The following is an 18,789-nucleotide window of genomic DNA, read 5'->3' as shown; positions in this document are numbered from 1 at the left end:
CTGTGGGGATGACAGAAACCAGGGAGCGGAAGGCCGGTGACACTCGGGCACAGTAGGGCTCGAGTCCGAGTGTGAACACTGAGGGTCCCACTGTGGTTGAAAGCTTTGTCACAGTGCTCAGAGCAGAAAGGCTTCTCTTGGGTGTGGGTCCTCTGGTGTGCAAGCAGTGTAGAGTCGTGGATGAACTTCTTGGGGCAGAGATCACAGCCTAGGGCTTCTCGTCCTCGTGGGTCTCCTGGTGAACACACACAGGGGCGGAGGCTGCATGAACCATTGGACATGGATGTGGCTTTTTTTTTTTAATTTAGAGTTAAAGAACCGTCTCTCTTTAATGCAGTTCCAGAGTAAGGGCCCATTACTTTAATAAGCATGGGCTCAGCAGAAGGCTCGAGAGGATGTGTGTAAAAGAATGTTTCCAAAGGCTCCAGAGGTGACCCCAGCCCTGCTTCCTGCTTCCCCTGGACAATAGTCCGTCTCCTGGGTGGGGCAGCTACTTGGTCCAGCTGACTTTGGGGATGTCATAGTGCTCCGTGAGCGTGTCCAGGTGTCTGTTGAAGTCCTCCACTCTCTGCTTGTGGGATGTGGATGCTTTCTTCAGGACCCTCTCCATCTGTTGCGTCTCCTGCACCTTCTCAAAGGCCACCTGGGCTGGGGTCCGCTTGTGAAGGTGGCGCCTCAGCTCCTCCTCCTGGTTCTTCTGGATTTTTCCCATCGTTTGCAGGAGTTTTGCCTCGTCTCTGTCCTTTTTCTTCTTCCGCTTGGTCACGCCAAGCTCTGGGACTCCTTTCAGCTTCAGGGGTCCCTTTTGGACCTGCTCATAGGCGTCCATGCTGCCCATCTCTGGATTCGGATTTCTAAATGGACAAAAGTGGGGGGCCCGTTTTCTCAAATGGAAATTGGGACAGTATCGTTCTCTACTGTAGATCCGGGAGGTTCTCTCTGTGCAGGTTAACACAAATGAATGCAGACGAACATCTCTGCTTAGGCCAGGGGGCCGAGGTTCAGAAAGCCTTGTGGAATAATTGCACCACACCACACCATGGAGGGTGGCAACACTCTCCCCCCTCACAGAGAGCTCCGGCTCAGCCATGGTTAATACGGAGTTTAAGGGAGACCCACTGCTTTCACAAGGTCTTTGAGCTGATGCAAGGTGAGTAGAAAACCCAGCCTTCCGAAACCCCCCACCTCCTTCTGTACTGATTCCCAAACCTTCTCCTTAGACGTTCTCACTCATCACTTACCTCCTTTGAGCCCTCGTGCCGGCAGCTTCCTCAAGTCGGTGACTGGCTATCAGAGTGTGTTGGGGGCTGAAACGTCTCTATTTATAGAGAGCCGGGGGAAATGGCAAGGGTCCCTGCTTATTACCCCATCAGCACAGTGATTGTGTAAGGGTGTGTCAACCCATTCATATGACCTCATTCTAGATAATCCAATTTATCCATGGATCCAGTTTCACACGAACACTGAACCAGGAAAAAACACAATTTATCAAAGAGGCCTCCATGGTGGTTTTGTGGGAGACTTCTCTCATAGCTCAGTTGGTAAAGAGTCCGCCTGCAGTGCAGGAGACACTGGTGTCATTCCTGGGTCAGGAAGATCCGCTGGAGAAGGGACAGGCTACCCACTCCAGTGTTCTTGGGCTTGCCTTGAGGCTCAGCTGGGAAGGAGGTAAAGTGGGAGTCTTTCAGTCAAGTCCCACCCTTTGTGACCCCGTGGAGATACATTCCATGGAATTCTCCAGGCCAGAAGACTGGAGTGGGTACCGTTCCCTTCTCCAAGGGATCTTCCCAACCCAAGGAGCGAACCCAGGTCTCCCGCATGGCAGGCAGATTCTGTACCACCGGGGAAGCCCATGCACGTCTTGGCAGTAAGGTTGATTTTCCTGGTCCAGCAAATACTTTCCTCATTTGCCTGGAGAGCTGGAAGGAGTCACAGCATAGGTATCTGACAGTTCTAACCAGTTTGGGTCGCCTACGCGTCCCTGGTGGCTCAGTGGTAAAGAATCTACCTGCCAAGGCAGGAGGCGTGGGTTCACTCCCTGGGTTGGGACAATCTCTCGCAGAAGGAAATGGCCAAGCCACCCCAGTTTTCTTCCCCGGAAAATTCAATGGCCAGAAGACCCTGGTGGGCTACAATCCATGGAATGGCAGAGTTGGACACAAGTGAGCGACTAAACAGCCCTGTATAAATTCCGCATGTAGAGATCTCGGACAAGGTCAGAATCCTGTATGTTCTGTAGGGAATGTGCCACTTTTGGGGTTGCAGTCTGGCTTTTTGGTAAGTACAATTTGGTGTGGCACAGACACTGGTGGTTCTGATTAGGGGCTGTCTGGGACTATTCCAGGACCCGACAAAAAATGTACATTCTTTAACCATAGTGACTGAGGAATTTACTACCAAAATGTTGAGCACGTGCTTCTAGACGCCCATGACAAATTCACCCGTATGTAAAGGGATTTCCTCTACCTTTCGTTAGCAACGTATTCACTTTTCTGAAGAATGGGGACAAAAGATAAATGAACAGCATTAGTTTCATTTTATTCCACCCTTCCATCTCCTCTACATTCCTCATCCCAAACCCCATACCATTCCCTCACAGGTACAATATCTCATATTGAATGGACATTAGTCCATCCATCATTCTTCTGACATCCACCTTTCCAGGAAGAAAAGGTTCAAATGTCTGAATGGCTCCCTAGATTTTGACTTCTGTAGTCTGGGACTATGTTGTTCTTTGCTGTACTTTCAAGAAATTTACAATGTGTGAGACTCCTGAAATGGATATTAACAGCAATGCCAGGTTTTATATTATTTGGTCAAGACAAGCCACCAGGCAAGGCTCTCAGTCATGATTCTTCTGGGGAAAAAAAATACGAGGAAGACTATTTAAACACTGAATTCCATGTAATATAGTGACGTTGGAAATATTCAGCAAAGATTGTCCACCCAAAACATTTCCTTGCTGTCACCAGGGTATTTGTTAGCTCGAAGGAAGGGATGCACAAAAGGATCCGAAGAAAATAAAGTTCCTCATCAGATACTTGTTATGGTCATGAAACACGCAATGTGCAATTTTGCCTCTTTTATAAAGTGTACAATCTTGTTCCACCACGTTCGTTCACAATTTTGTGCAACTGTCAATTTTGTCTACTTCTAACTTTTTTCATAACCCCAAGAACAAAATGTGAATCATGAACAGTCCCTCCCCATTCTCTGCCCACCTTCCCCCTTACCCTTGGCATTCCATTCATCGACTTCTTGCATCTATGGGTTCAGTTCCGTTCAGTCGCTCAGTGGTGTCCGACACTTTGAGACCCCGTGAACCGCAGCACATGAGGCCTCCCTGTCCATTACCACTCCTGGAGTTTACTCAAACTTTTGTCCATTGAGTCAGTGATGCCATCCAACCATCTCATCCTCTGTTGTCCCCTTCCCCTCCTGCCTTCAATCTTTCCCAGCATCAGGGTCTTTTCAAATGAGTCAGTTTTTTGTATCAGGTGGCCAAAGTATTGGAGTTTCAGCTTCAGCGTCAGTCCTTCCAATGAATATTCAGGACTGATTTCCTTTAGGATGGACTGGTTGGATCTACTTGCAGTTCAAAGGACACTCAAGAGCGTTCTCCAACACCACAGTTCAAAAGCATCAGTTTTCTGCAGCTCAACTTTTTTTAAGTCCAACTCTCACATCCATACATGACTACTGGAAAAACCATAGCATTGACTAGATGGACGTTGGTTGGCAAAGTAATGTCTGTGTTTTATAATATGCTGTCTAGGTTGGTCATAACTTTTCTTCCCAGGAACAAGAGTCTTTTAATTTCATGGCTGCAGTCACCATCTGCAGTGATTTTGGAGCCGCCCCCTGCCCCCAGAATAAATTCTCTCACTGTTTCCACTGTTTCCCCATCTATTTGCCATGAAGTGATGGATAGGACCGGATGCCATGATCTTAGTTTTCTGAATGTTGAGTTTTAAGCCAAGTTTTTCACTCTCCACTTTCACTTTCATCAGGAGACTCTGGTTCTTCTTGGCTTTCTGCCATAAGGGTGGTGTCATCTGCGTATCTGAGGTTATTGATATTACTCCTGGAAATCTTGATTCCAGCTTGTGTTTCATCCAGCCCAGCTTGTCTCATGATGTACTCTGCATTTAAGTTAAATAAGCAGGGTGACAGTATACAGCCTTTACGTACTCCTTTCCCAATTTGGATTCAGTCTGTTGTTGCAAGTCCACTTCTAACTGTTGCTTCCTGACCTGCATACAGACTTCTCAGGAGGCAGTTCAAGAAGTCTGATATTTCTGTCTAAGGATTTTCCATAGTTATTGCGATCCACGCAGTCAAAGGCTTTGGCATAATCAATAAAGCAGATGTTTCTCTGGAACTCTCTTGCTTTTCCAATGATCTAATTGATGTTGGCAATTTGATCTCTGGTTCCTCTGCCTTTTCTAAATCCAGCTTGAACATCTGGAAGTTCATGGTTCATGTACTGTTGAAGACTGGCTTGGAGAATTTTGAGCGTTACTTTGCTAGCGTGTGAGATGAGTACAATTGTGCAGTGGTTTGAATATTCGTTGGCACTGCCTTTCTTTGGGATTGGAATGAAAAGTGACCTTTTCCAGTCCTGTGGCCACTGCTGAGTTTTCCAAATTTGCTGACATATTGAGTGCAACACTTTCACAGCATCATCTCTGAGGATTTGAAATAGCTCAATTCGAATACCATCCCCTCCACTAGCTTTGTTCATAGTGATTCTCCCTAAGGCCCACTTGACGTGACATTCCAGGATGTGTGGCTCTAGGTGAGTGATCACACCTTCGGGATTATCTGGGTCATGAAGATGTTTTTTCTATAGTTCTGTGTGTTCTTGCCCCCTCTTCTTAATATCTTCTGCTTCTGTTGGGTCTATACCATTTCTGTCCTTTATTGAGCCCATCCTTGCATGAAATGCAAGGCAGGCTCCTCTCCAGTCTGGGCACAGGCTTCTCACTGCAGTGGCCCCTCTTGTGTGTAGCCCAGGCTTTCCGGGCTCTGGGCTTCAGTAGTGGCGGCTCCCAGTCTGAGTGGTTGTGTCGCGTGGCCTTAGCTGCTCTGAGGACTGGGATCTTCTCGGGTCAGGGATGGAACTCGTGTCCTTTCATTGGCAGGCACAACCTTTACCACCGAGCCCCCGGGGAAGCCCTATTATTCATTTTTCTTAACTAATACTTAACTGCATCTGTGTTTTGAAGTCTTATTCATATTTCATCATATTAATTTCTTGTGTTTATTCTTCGATAATGGTTCTAATACCCGTGTTTCTGAAGAGACCCAGTCTTTATATTCTATATTGCTTCTTTGAATTAGTTGCCTCCTACTTGGGCCTGTAAGTTAACATCCTTTTAAACAGAAGAAGGCAACAGAGGATGAGATGGTTGGGTGGCATCACCGACTCAATGGACACGAGTTTGAGCAAACTCCCAGGAGATAGTGAAGGACAGGGAAGCCTGGCATGCTGCAGTCCACGGAGTTGCAAAGTGAAAGAAAGTGAAGTGGCTCTTTGTCATCCCATGTAGGCCACCAGGTTCCTCTGTCCATGGGCTTCTCCAGGCAAGAATACTGCAGTGGCTTGCCATTCCCTTCTCCAGGGGATCTCCCGACCCAGGGAGCAAACCCACGTCTCCTGCATTGGCAGGCGGATTCTTCACCACTGAGCCTCCTGGGAAACCATGAGAGAAGCTGCCACAATTCTGAGAACTGACCCGAGAAATGAAAACAAACGGACCCGGAACTGAAGGTTAACTGTATTTACAACAATCAAGCTGACACTGATCAGACCAGTGATGACCAGTTTCAAGATGATTGTCAGAGCTGACTGTGCTGTTTCTGCCTGTAGCCCCTTCCCTCCATCTGTAAAAGCTGTTGCTCACTAAGTGTCCGGGGTGGGAGGTGGGGGCAGTCAGCCATTGGACAGACGTCTGCCCTGCCCTCCACAGTTGTTGGAGAAGGACATGGCACCCCACTCCAGTACTCTTGCCTGGAAAATGCCATGGACGGAGGAGCCTGGTAGGCTACAGTCCATGGAGTCGCAAAAAGTTGGACATGACTGAGTGACTTCCCTTTCACTTTCAACAGTTGCTGGCATCCAGAATAATGCTGGATCTCCTTTCCCCCAACCTGGCCTCTGTATTGGCTTTTGAGTGGCGAGCAGCCAGACGCCAATATCTATTAAAATATCAGCCTTGAGTTTGCTGCCCCCAACAAATTCCCAGGCTAATTAATAGAAGAAAACGCTGGTTCCTTGAAAAAAAAAAAAAAAACTTTATTATCTCCATTCTGCTCCAAATGACCTGTCTTCATTTCTACTGGAGGAGAGCCAGGTGGGATGAAAGAGTGCTACCTTGAAGAATCTTTTCAAGCCGAGACACCCTGGACTCTCAGTGTTCAAATGGGCATTAATCTTACATCACCTAACTGTCCATAATCCCAAGAGAATGCAGTCACTTTAAATGCTCGAATGGCTGCTCAGGCGCTTCAGGCGTGTCCGACTCTTTGCAGCCCAGCAGACCATAGCCCGCCAGGCTCCTCTGTCCGTGGGACTCTCCAGGCAAGAATACTGGAGTGGATTGCCATTCCCTTCTCCAGGGCATCTTCCTGATCAAGGGATCGAACTTGGGTCTTCTGTGCTGCAGGCAGATTCTTGACCCCTGAGCCACTGGGGAAGCCTTACAGAGGGAAGGTATCTCCACAAAATAATGGGCATGTACCAAACCGCAGCTATCATCTACTCCATATAAAAAAATCTTGGAAGGGGAAATACAGAGGACACTTCTTTGACAGAAGTGTCTTTGTTTATTTGAAATTTAGATTTCACTGGTGATCCTCTTTTTCATCTGGCCACCCTGCTAGGAGCATCCTATTTTACAATTAAATCTTCCCTAATGGGGGGACAATCAGCAGTGACCTCAGTTTCACAAAGAAGTACTGAAAACTAATGAGACCTGCATTCACTGAAAGAACACCACAAAGCCAAAACTTATCACAAAAACACAGGCTACACTAAAGTAGAAAACAAAATCTGAAGGGAAAGGTAGGTCATCACTCAAAGATTCGCCTAGTTCATGTGAATGGAACCCCATTGGGTTCCAGTATGATCGTGAGTTCTTCACGTCACCCTTTCATTGTATCACCTGAGTGACAAATAATCCCGAATTTCCTTCTAGGAGCAGAAGGCACTTGGACCTGATGGTGGGGTCTTGGGTGAATCATTTGGAATGGATTTTCTGGTGGCGTTTGAAAGTCCCCAGCTGACGGAAGGCACTGTGACACTCGGGGCACACGTAGGGCCTGACCCCAGAGTGGGTGCGTCGGTGAACGTTGAGGTTCCCTCGGTGGCTGAAGGCTCTGTCACAGTGCTCACAGAGGAAAGGCTTCTCCTGGGTGTGGGTCCTCTTGTGAGCTCGCAGCGTGGAGTCGTGGGTGAACTTCTTGAGGCAGAGATCACAGCTGTAGGGCTTCTCGCCAGTGTGGATCCGCTCGTGAACCCGCAGGTCCGAAAGCTGTATGAACCCTTTGGCACAGATGTCGCACTGAAAGGGCCTCTCTCCTGTGTGTGTCCTCTGGTGCAGGGTAAGCTGAGATTGATAAGGAAAGCTCTTTTTGCACACCCTGCATTCACAGGGTGCCCGACCCGGGGTTTCTGCTCCCTCAGGAACACTGGTGGGTCCCACGGTGCCAGATGAACCAACGGAATGGAGCCCAAGCTGTCCTGAGAGCTCTCCTTGGTCCAAACACGTGGCTGCTTCCGGACGCTCGTCTTGGCAAGTGGGGCTGCTGTCCCGTTTCCTTAGGACGTGTCCGCGATTCTTCAGAGGACCTCGTCTGGATCCACTCGTAGTGGAAACGTCTCCCTCTGGAACACAGGAGGAAAGGGTTCAGGAGCTACATTTTATCATTATTACTTTTTTAAAATATAAATCTATTTTTTTTTAATTGGAGGTTAATGACTTTACAATATTGTATTGGTTTCACCATACATCAACATGAAATCTGCCACAGCTATACTCATGTTCCCCACCAGGAGCTACATTTTAAATATCAGTTCCTTCTTCAGGATTTTCCTGTCTCCCTACGCTCCCAGAATCCGCTGAACGAGATTCAGCGCCGCATTCAACAAGGAGCATCTCCTGTGCTGCCCGCCTCACTGGGACCCTGATGTTGGCTGAGAAGTTCCCATCACGCAACCCAGCTAAGAGCTCAGACTGTGCGACTCTGGGACGCTGATGATGGAGAAGCTTGGCACTGGACAATGGTCTCCACCCCACCCATCCACGGATGGCGATGCAGGCTGCCCGGTCCCTTGCCACCATGGGCAGGAGCCGCTAAACTGCTGAATTCCATGGTTTTGAATACTCACCAGGACCCTTCAGAAGTTCAGGTTCTTGAGAGAGAAGGGTTTTTGTCTCTCCCCTGTCTTCCAGCAGGTCCTTCTCCAAGTTCTCCCTGGGCATCTGACCCTCCAGCTCACCTGTTTCAGGAACAGTCTCTGGCGAGAGAGCTCTCTGGTCCTGACAAGGGACAAACAAGCAGAGTCAGTAACCCAGCTACCTTAGTCCGTGGAAGACTGGTTCCTGTTTTCCCATCTGCCTCGTATCTTGATCTAGGACTCCACCTTTCTTAATGTCATTTTAGGGGATATGCCCTGACTTCTTCTGGTCCACCCCATCACCCTGATTGATAATCATCTCCTGATACTCGAGACTGTCCTGGATCTATACAGACTGCATCTTGCAATCAAATCAGGACATCACAGTTGGCACTCTGACTTCTCTATGCATAGGTCTCTCCAAATCATGCCCACTTCTGCCTGCCCCTGACTCTGGAGGGAAAGAAGTCTAGGTCCAGCAGCTCTCTTGACTCCATCATTGTTGGAGACTTTGCCTGGATTCATCTTTGTGATGGTGGTTACCCGATACATAGGAAGAAGATGACTAGTACTCTTGGTCTCTACTCCATGCAAGTCAATAGCATCCCTGCCCATACCCAACCTTATTTGAACAGATCAACTGTCTTCCATTCATTCTTCAATGTCTTAAACTGAAAGTGTTAGTCGCTCAGCTGTGTCTGACTCTTTGCAACCCCATGGACTATAGCCGCCAGATTCCTCTGTTCATGGGATTCTCCAGGCAAGAACACTAGAGTGGGTGGCCATTCCCTTCTCCAGGGGATCTTCCTGACCCCGGGATCAAACCCACGTCTCCTGCATTGTTGGCAGATTCTTCACCATCTGAGCCACCAGGGAAGCCCAGTGTCTACTGGGGGGCAAAATGAGTCCAGTTTGGAGTCACTCCTTCAGTTGCAAGGAATGATCATATTCTGAAATATAACGTGCCCCTGGGGGAAGGGGCCGTGGGCAAATCAGCTGTCAGTGCATTCACCTGTAGCAAACTGAACCTAGCATCATGTCAGGAAGACAGGACCTTCTCCCCACGCCTAAGACTAGAAGCTTTCATGGCAGAGGGACAAAGATGGATTATCTTCATTCTCACACTGACTAGAAAAAATGCCTAGGAACTGAATGCATGCACGGGAATTCCTGGAAGCAATGGGTCCATTCCTATCCTTTGCCAAATCTCCCGAGTACTCCAGCAGCCACACCCACCTGACTCTCTTTTACCTGCTTCCAATCTCTCGCCGGCTCCCTAGACGGGTCCGCGGCTCCTGGCAGATTCTGCAGCTCTTGGCTTCCCTCCTGGCCATCCTCTGGAGGTATGACCCTCACGGGGGGTTGGGGCTCCCCACACGGGTCACTCTCATCATCCATGTCGCCGGCCTTGGCTTCAACCACCCCAGTATCGGGATCGCGCACAAGATAATTCTGCCCTTGTATGCAGACTGTGGTCTGTGAGGGGAGAAATCAATCAAGATCAGTCTCTATAAGACCTGGAATGTAGCTTTCGGGCATCCAATGGCATTGACAATAGACGCTCACATTTGGTGTAAACGATCTACGTCCTTCGAATTGAGACAGCCAAAAATATGTCCCAAATTGCCCACGTGTGGACTTCTCTCACCTGCTTGGGAGTCACTGACACAGAGCCAAGCCCTCAGGTCCTATCTTGTGATCCCTGCAGCTTGCAGCTGTCTGCTCGCCCCACACCCATCACTGAGGTCCTACTCACCCATTTCTTGGGTCTCTGCTTGTTTCTCAGCACGTCCTCCAGGTCCTTGCAACTCTGCACCCCACTCTCTTTGAGCAGGACCTGGCACTCCAGGGGCATGCAGACCATGAACTGCTCCAGCACCAGCCTGTCCATCATCTGCTCCTTGGTGTGAAGATCCGGCCTCAGCCACAGATGGCAGAGTTCACGGAGTCTCCTCAGGTCCTCAATGGGGTCAGATTCCTCCGAGCTGCTAAAGGTTCTGAACCGGACGTGCCAGGTTTCCTGGTCACACTCTGAGTTTTCCATGAGTGTGTCTTGGGGTGGCACGGACGCTGGTGACTCTGCCCCAGGGCTGTCTGTGATGTGTCCACAACCCTGAAAAATTGTCTGGTCCTCAGCCATATGGATGGAGGACATTTCCAGTAGGACTCTGAGCAAATGCTTCTAGAAGTGGGTGCCCAGTTGACGCCTATGGAAATGGATTTCCTCTGCTTTTCCTCAGCATTAAAGTCACTGTGTAGCAGTCTAGGGAGGAAAAAAAAAAAAAAAAAAGAAACAAATGGGTTTCATTTTGTTCCACCCTTGCGTCTCCCCTACATCCGAGTATTGGACACCATTGCCCGACTCATTCAATATTTCATAAAACTGTCTGGTCAGAAGTGACCATAAGGCTTCCTTGGTGGTCCAGTGGCTAAGAATCTGCCTACCAATGCAGAGGGACATGGGTTTGATCCCTGATATGGGAAGATACCACCTGCCTATGAGCCCGTGCTCCACAACTCTTGAGCCTGAGAGGGGCAACTACTGAACCCAAGCTCTAGACTCCCGGCTCTGCCATGGGAGAAGTTGCTGCAATGAGAAGCCCATAGCCCTCAGCTAGAGAGTAGTCCCCACCAGGTACGACCAGAGAAAGCCCTCACAGCAAAGAAGACCCAGCCCAGCCAAAATGAAGGAATTAAAAAAATTTTAAAGTAGTAATAACTATATATGTAGTTTCTAAATGGCGATAGGGTCACTGCTCAGACACCCTTGAAGAAAACGAGCCACCTCACAGCACCACGTGTGGAAACATTCTCCTCCCCTCACAGAAGAGCTCGATTAACCCTTGTTCATGTGGGGTTAGAGGAAGATCTCCTGTCACAAGTCTCCCAGCTAATGCAAGATGAGCAGAATGCCAGACCTTTCTGAAACCCACCCGTGTGTCCTCATTTCTAAGCCTTCTCCTTGGACGTGCCCACTCATCACTTACCCCTTCGAGGTTTCTTGCCTTCAGCCTCCTCAGGTCAGGGACTGGCTCTCAAAGTGTGTCTGGAGCCGAAATGTCTGTATTTATAGAGAGTTGGGTGAAACTGCAGGGGTTTCTGGCCATAACCTCATCATCCCAGTGATTGGATAAAGGGCATGGAAAGAACCACTTTGGATAATCTGGGTAGATTCAGTTTCCTGTGGAGACTCCAACAGGAAGAACCATTAGAGAGGCCACCATATTGGTTTGGTAGTAAACGTTCTCCTATGTATTTTATTTATTTTAGACTTCATGGATGGCATTTCTTGGGGAAACAGATTGATTTTCCTGATCTAATGAATTTTTTCTCTCTGCTTGGAAACAGTGAGGCAGTCCAATAACTGTAATCCGATGGTTGTAATCAAATTGGGTTACCTAATCTTGTCTCTTTCCTCATAAGTCATCAGAGAATTTTGTCGAAAATCAGCTGATGAGATCAACTGTAAGAAGCCATTTCAGAGAGGCATCACAGAAACCAGAGGTTGTACACCACTAGGGAAAAAGAAGGCAATGGCATCCCACTCCAGTGCTCTTGCCTGGAAAATCCCATGGGCGGAGGAGCCTGGTGGGCTGCAGTCCATGGGGTCGCTAAGAGGAGGACACGACTGAGCAACTTCACGTTCACTTTTCACTTTCATGCATTGGAGAAGGAATTGGCAACCCATTCCAGCGTTCTTGCCTGGAGAATCCCAGGGACGGGGGAGCCTGGTGGGCTGCCGTCTTCGGGGTCACACAGAGTCGGACACGACTGAAGCGACTAAGAAACAGTAGCAGCAGCAGGGGAAAAGAATGTCACTTATCAATTTAAGAAGCCTTCTTTTTCTAAATACCTAAGGAAGCAGTATGCAAACTAGTACAAAGGGAACATATCTCAACATAATGGCCACATAGACAAAACCACAGCCATCACCTACTCTGTGTAGCAAAGTCTTAGAAGAGAAAAGACACAGCTCTTTGATAGAAATGTATTTCTTTATTTGACATTTAACTTTCACTGGTGATCCTGTATTTAATCTAGCCGTCCTGATAGGAGCATCCTATTTTACAAGGAAATCACACCTGATAAGAAGGCAGTCGGCAGTAGCCTCAGTCTGATGATGAGGTACTGATAACCAGTGAGACACAGCTTCAAGGGAAGAACAAGAACACAAAGCAAAAACATGTAAGAAAACCATAGTCTCACATCATAAGGCAATTATCCTCCAATTGAAAATAAACAAATGAAAAAGAAAACTATACTCTATAGAAAAGTAGAAAGTCAAATATCCTAATTCACACGAATGGAACCCCACTGGGTTCCAGTATCCTCCTAAGCTCTTCGCCTGACATCCACACTTTGTATCACACATGTGACAAAACATTCTAAATTTTCCATTTAAAACAGAAAAGACCTGGCCCTGAGGGCAGGGTCTGAGCCAGTCATTTGGAATGGATTTTCTGGTGGCGTTTGAAAGTCCCCAGCTGACGGAAGGCACGGTGACACTCGGGGCACACGTAGGGCCTGACCCCAGAGTGGGTGCGTTGGTGAACGTTGAGGTTCCCTAGGTGGCTGAAGGCTCTGTCACACTGCTCACAGCAGAAAGGCTTCTCCTGGGTGTGGGTCTTCTTGTGAGCACGCAGTGAGGAGTCGTGGGTGAACTTCTTGAGGCAGAGATCACAGCTGTAGGGCTTCTCGCCAGTGTGGATCCGCTCGTGAACCCGCAGGTCCGAAGGCTGCATGAACCCTTTGGCACAGATGTCGCACTGAAAGGGCCTCTCTCCTGTGTGTGTCCTCTGGTGCAGGGTAAGCTGAGATTGATAAGGAAAGCTCTTTTTGCACACCCTGCATTCACAGGGTGCCCGTCCGGGGTTTCTGCTCCCTCAGGAACACTGGTGGGTCCCACGGTGCCAGATGAACCAACGGAATGGGACCCAAGCTGTCCTGAGAGCTCTCCTTGGTCCAAACACGTGGCTGCTTCCGGACGCTCGTCTTGGCAAGTGGGGCTGCTGTCCCGTTTCCTTAGGACGTGTCTGCGATTCTTCAGAGGACCTCGTCTGGATCCACTCGTAGTGGAAACGTCTCCCTCTGGAACACAGGAGGAAAGCGTTCAGGAGCCACATCTGAAGTATCAGTTCCTTCCTGGGGACTCTCCCCTCTCTCTCTGCCCTCCCAGAATCTGCTGAAAGAAGAGATTCAGCACCATATTTATCAAGGAGCATTTTCCATGGTGCCAGCCTCATTGGAACCATCCCTAATCTTCGCCACACACTTCCCATCGACCAAACTACCTGAGTCTCGCTGATGAAACACTCTGGAACATTGATGACGGAGAAGGTTGGCACAGGTGAACCAACTCCTACCCGGCCCCAACACCAAGGGATGGAAGTGCTGGGCACCCCTTCCTGGACATCAGTGGAGGCAGTCATTACCTCCTGTGGTCTCCAAGTGTTTAATACTCACCACCATCCTGCAGAAGTTCAGGCTCTTGAGGCGGAAGGGTTCTTGTCACTCCTGTGTCTTCCAGCAGGTCCTTCTCCAAGTTCTCCTTGGAGGGCATCTGACCCTCCAGTTCACCTGTTTCAGGAATGGTCTCTGGCGGGAGAGCTTTCTGGCCCTGACAAGGGGCAACCAAGCAGAGTCAATCCCACTGCCTTAGCCCATGGCAAGCTCTGCCTCCTCTTTCCCCACCCCCCTAGTACCCTGATCTAAGACTCCAGCTTTCTGAATATCAGTTTGGGGGATATGCCCTGACTGCTTCCCATCACCCTGACTGGCAGTCCTCTCCTGATTCCCATGACTGTCCTTGATCTATACCGACCACCTCTGGCAATCAAGTCCAGATTTCACAGCTGGCACTGCCAACTGTCTTGCACATATGTCTCCACCTCATCTCAAATCCTCCCTGCCCCTGACTCTGCAAGCAGAGGACTCTGGCTCTAGGGCTCCTGACTTCACCACTTGTTGATACGTTGCCTGGATTTGTCCTCCTCATGGAGGGTGGCCTGGGGCACAAGATGATAAGCAGTATAGCTGGTCTCTATTCATGAGAAATCCGTAGCATCTCCTCCCCCGATTCACGCTGCCAAAAAATCCACTCTCTCCAGACATACTCCAAAATCTTCTGGGGCGGGGCGGGAATGACTCCAACTGGGAATTTTTTATTCAATTCAATATTCAATTCAATTTACAATATTCCCCAATAGTAAGTGCCTCTGACGAAATCCATCATGGGTAAAACAGCTCTGAGCCCATTTACGCCTGACGAACTGACCCAGCACCATCCCGTGGAAACAGGACTCCTCTGTCCTCGTGCTTATGGCCACAAGCTTCCATGGTGAAGCACTAGGAAAGATGGGTGAGTCTTCATTCTCACACTGGCTGGAAAACGGCTGGGCATGGAATGCAACCATGGGAATTCCGGCACGCAGTGGGTCCATTCTTGTCCTTTGCCAAGTTCTCCCAATTACTTTCGCAGCCACGCCCACCCGACCCTCTTCAACCTGCTCCCAGACTGCAGGTCAAGACATCACACTCACCTGCCCCCTCGACAGGTCCCTGGCTCCTGGCAGATGCTGCCCGTCTTGGCTTTCCTGCTGGCCCTCGTCTGGAGGGACGACACTGACTGCAGACTGGGGCTCCCTGGCTCCGTCTCCCCCATCGTGCCCCTCACTGACCTCAGATCCTAACATCTCAACATCCGAGACTGGCATCAAATAATCCTCGCCTTGGACACGGACTACAGTCTGTAGAAAAAAAATCAAATAGGATCTGTCTCCCTTCACAGGATCCAAAAAGGCATTCATTGCGTATCCCAGCCTAGGAGCCCACCTCCTGGAAATGACATTTGAAAGAGCAACACCCTCAAAGTGAGGACCGACAGAAACATCTCCCGTGACGCCACAGGCAAGCGCGCACCCCTGTGGGAAGCACTGATTTCGAGCCAAGCCCTCTGGTCCTTCTGCTTCATCTCCCAGCTCGCAGCCCATCTTCCCACCGTTCCCTCTCTCACAGGGTCCCTAGGGTCCTACTCACCCACTTCTTCAGTTTCTGCTTATTTCTCAGCACCTCCTCCAGATCCTTACAAGTCTCGGCACCACTACTTCTGACTAAGACCTGGATCTCCGGCGGCATGCACAGCACGAACTGCTCCAGCACCAGCCTGTCCACCATCTGCTCCTTGGTGTGAAGATCCGGCCTCAGCCACAGACCGCAGAGTTCACGCAGCCTCCTCAGAGCCTTGATCGGGTCGGATTCTTCCGAGCTGCTGAACCTTCTGAAGCGGACGCGCAACTCTTCAAGGGCGGAGTCGGGCTTTTGCCTTCCGGTGTCCTGGCGTGGCGCAGACGCTGGCGACTCTGCGCCGGGGCTGTCCGCGAGGCGGCCACGAGCCCCTGTCTGGTTCTCAGCCATACTGACTGCAGAGTTTTCAGTAGGACTCTGGACAAATGCTTCTAGAAGTGGGTGCCCAACTGACCCCGATACACAGGACCTTCCTCTTGCTTTTCCTCAGTAAGAGATTCAGTATTCAGAAGTATGGGGGCAAAAAAGAAAAAAAAAAAGAATGTTGCCAATTAGTTTATTTTCATCCACCCTACCATCCCTCAGCCCAATACTGGGCATGAGTCCCCCTGCAGTATTTCATACCAGGGACAAGAATCCATTCTATTCTCCCGACATCCATCTTAGACTACAACAAGAAACTGCGTAGTCAAAAATGTCCCCAGGGCAGTGCTTAAAAGCCCTTGTTGAAAAAATGAACCACACCACAGGACCCCGTGGAGTGCGGAAACGACCTCATTCCCCGAAGCGTTCCACGAATGAACCACGGTGTATGTGTGGCCGGAGGGCGGTCGCTGGATTTCACACGGTCTCTGAGCGAATGCAAGGTGAACAGAAAGCCAGGACTTAGTGAAACCCACTTCCACGTGCCCTGACTTTCTCGCGTTCTCTTTAGACAGTCCCCATCAATTACCTCCTTGAAGCCTTCTCGCCTGGGTCCGCCTCAGCTGGGGACTTGCCCTCGAACTCGGCAGGCGGACAAGCGTCTCCCTGCAGCGGGAGGCGATGCCGCACTTCCCGGCCTCTTGCCCAATCAGCGCCTGGATGGCGTAAGGGCGGGGCAAACACCATCGACCCTCCCGCTTTCCTCGATGACCAGGGATTCGCTTGCCCTTGGAAACTCGCTCGGGAGAAACCACGATGCGCTAAGGAGGCCTCCACAGTGGCTGAGTGATCCATTCTGTGTATTGTTGCTTGGTTTTGCGCTCGGCCAAGCAGGGAGGCGCGTTGGATCTCAGTTCCCAGACCGCGGAAGGAAACCACGCCGCCCGCAGCGGAAGCCCCGAGTCTCAACCGCTGGACCGCTGGGGAAATGCCTCGGTTTCTTTTCGGATTTTATTTATTTGGGACTTTGGGGGTGGTTTTGGGGTGAACGGATTGGTTTTAATGATCTCGTGAATTTTTTGTCTCACTGCCAGGAGGGTTTGACAGAGTCAGGGACATGATGGTGGGAGCCAGATGGGTTTGACTCCTCTCTGTTCCTGAGAGAGAAGTCTTAAAAGGGTTTTCTAAAATCAGCAGATGAGCCAAGGTGTGAGAAGAACCGACTTCTAAGCAGCCTTTTTGAAGACTAGAAGTTGCCCACCAATAGGAAAGAAGAGTGACACCTATCACTTTCGGAAGCCTTCCTGTCTCTAAACACCTCGGGAAGAAATACCCGAACAAGTATGGAGTGAGTGAATCTATCACAGCATAATAACAGCCATGTAGGCAAAACCAGGGCTATCACCTATTCCATGTAGAAAAGTCTTAGAAAATACGCAGAGCACTCTTTGACAGAAATGTGTTTATTTGAAATTGAAATTCCACTGGAGAGCCTGGCCTCTGCGCCAGGAGGGTGCAGTTTTACAGTGACGTACCGCCTAGCAGGAAGGCGGTCAACAGTAGGCTCAGTTTCGTGATGAAGTACGGGCAACTAATGAGACATGCTTTCATGAGGAGAATAACAAAACAAAAACTTAGTGAAACAGGCTACACTAAAGTGGAAAACAACATCCGAAGGGAACCATAAGCCATCACTCAAATATCCCCCTCATTCACTGAATGGAACCCCCCTGGAGCCAACATCCTCCAAAACTGTTCACGTTATCCACCCTTTGTGTACAGAATTGACAAATCATTGTGAATTTCCTTCTTGGCGCAGAAGGGACTTGGACCCGAGGGCAGGTTCCTGGGCCAACCATTCGGAATGGGTTTCCTCTGGGGATGACAGAAGCCAGGGATCGGAAGGCCGGTGACACTCGGGAACACGCAGGGCTCGAGCCAGAGTGTGAACACGGAGGTTCCCATTGTGTTGAAAGCTTTGTCACAGTGCTCAGAGCAGAAAGGCTTCTCTTGGGTGTGGGTCCTCTGGTGAGCAAGCAGTGTGGAGTCGTGGGTGAACTTCTTGGGGCAGAGATCACAGCCTAGGGCTTCTCGTCCTCGTGGGTCTCCTGGTGAACACACAGGTCCAGAGGCTGCATGAACCATTGGACATGGATGTTGCTTTTTTTTTTTTTAATTTAGAGTTAAAGAGCCATCTCTCTTTATTGCAGTTCCAGAGTAAGGGCCCATTACTTTGATAAGCACGGGCTCAGCAGAAGGCTCGAGAGGATGTGTGTAAAAGAATGTTTCCAAAGGCTCCAGAGGTGACCCCAACCCTGCTTCTTGCTTCCCCTGGACAATAGTCCGTCTCCTGGGTGGGGCAGCTACTTGGTCCAGCTGACTTTGGGGATGTCATAGTGCTCCGTGAGCGTGTCCAGGTGTCTGTTGAAGTCCTCCACTCTCTGCTTGTGGGATGTGGATGCTTTCTTCAGGACCCTCTCCATCTGTCGCGTCTCCTGCATCTTCTCAAAGGCCACCTGGGCTGGGGTCCGCTTGTGAAGGTGGCGCCTCAGCTCCTCCTCCTGGTTCTCCTGGATTTTTCCCATCGTTTGCAGGAGTTTTGCCTTGTCTCTGTCCTTTTTCTTCTTCCGCTTAGTCACGCCAAGCTCTGGGACTCCTTTCAGCTTCAGGGGTCCCTTTTGGACCTGCTCATAGGCGTCCATGCTGCCCATCTCCGGATTCGGATTTCTAAATGGACAAAAGTTGGGGGGTCCGTTTTCTCAAATGGAAATTGGGACAGTTTCGTTCTCTACTGTAGATCCGGGAGGTTCTCTCTGTGCAGGTTAACACAAATGAATGCAGACGAACATCTCTGCTTAGGCCAGGGGGCCGAGGTTCAGAAAGCCTTGTGGAATAATTGCACCACACCACACCATGGAGGGTGGCAACACTCTCCCCCCTCACAGAGAGCTCCGGCTCAGCCATGGTTAATACGGAGTTTAAGGGAGACCCACTGCTTTCAC

The 18,789-nt window shown here is 49.7% G+C and overlaps 2 protein-coding genes and 2 pseudogenes across 2 annotated transcripts; all 4 read right to left on the bottom strand.

Annotated features, from left to right (window-relative positions):
- Positions 1–490: 490 nt before the first annotated feature.
- Positions 491–829, bottom strand: LOC128062870 (protein FAM32A-like). The gene has a single exon (XM_052655305.1). It carries the CDS (start codon positions 827–829, stop codon positions 491–493), a length of 339 nt encoding a protein of 112 aa, XP_052511265.1.
- Positions 830–7,241: 6,412 nt separating this feature from the next.
- LOC128062835 (zinc finger and SCAN domain-containing protein 5B-like) lies at positions 7,242–10,541 on the bottom strand (annotated as a pseudogene).
- Positions 10,542–12,843: 2,302 nt separating this feature from the next.
- Positions 12,844–15,814, bottom strand: LOC128062842 (zinc finger and SCAN domain-containing protein 5B-like; annotated as a pseudogene).
- Positions 15,815–18,150: 2,336 nt separating this feature from the next.
- Positions 18,151–18,489, bottom strand: LOC128062869 (protein FAM32A-like). Its single transcript, XM_052655303.1, has one exon. It carries the CDS (start codon positions 18,487–18,489, stop codon positions 18,151–18,153), a length of 339 nt encoding a protein of 112 aa, XP_052511263.1.
- Positions 18,490–18,789: the final 300 nt, after the last annotated feature.

This window comes from Budorcas taxicolor, chromosome 18, assembly GCF_023091745.1.
Source record: "Budorcas taxicolor isolate Tak-1 chromosome 18, Takin1.1, whole genome shotgun sequence".
Taxonomy (NCBI): Eukaryota; Metazoa; Chordata; class Mammalia; order Artiodactyla; family Bovidae; genus Budorcas; species Budorcas taxicolor.
The sequence above is the reverse complement of the archived record's forward strand: the minus strand, read 5'-3'. Positions and strand labels throughout refer to the sequence as shown.

What these genes read in the sequence shown, in the direction of transcription:
- LOC128062869 (XM_052655303.1), bottom strand. Translation starts at nt 18,489, where the DNA reads ATGGACGCCTATGAGCAGGTCCAAAAGGGACCCCTGAAGCTGAAAGGA.
- LOC128062870 (XM_052655305.1), bottom strand. Translation starts at nt 829, where the DNA reads ATGGACGCCTATGAGCAGGTCCAAAAGGGACCCCTGAAGCTGAAAGGA.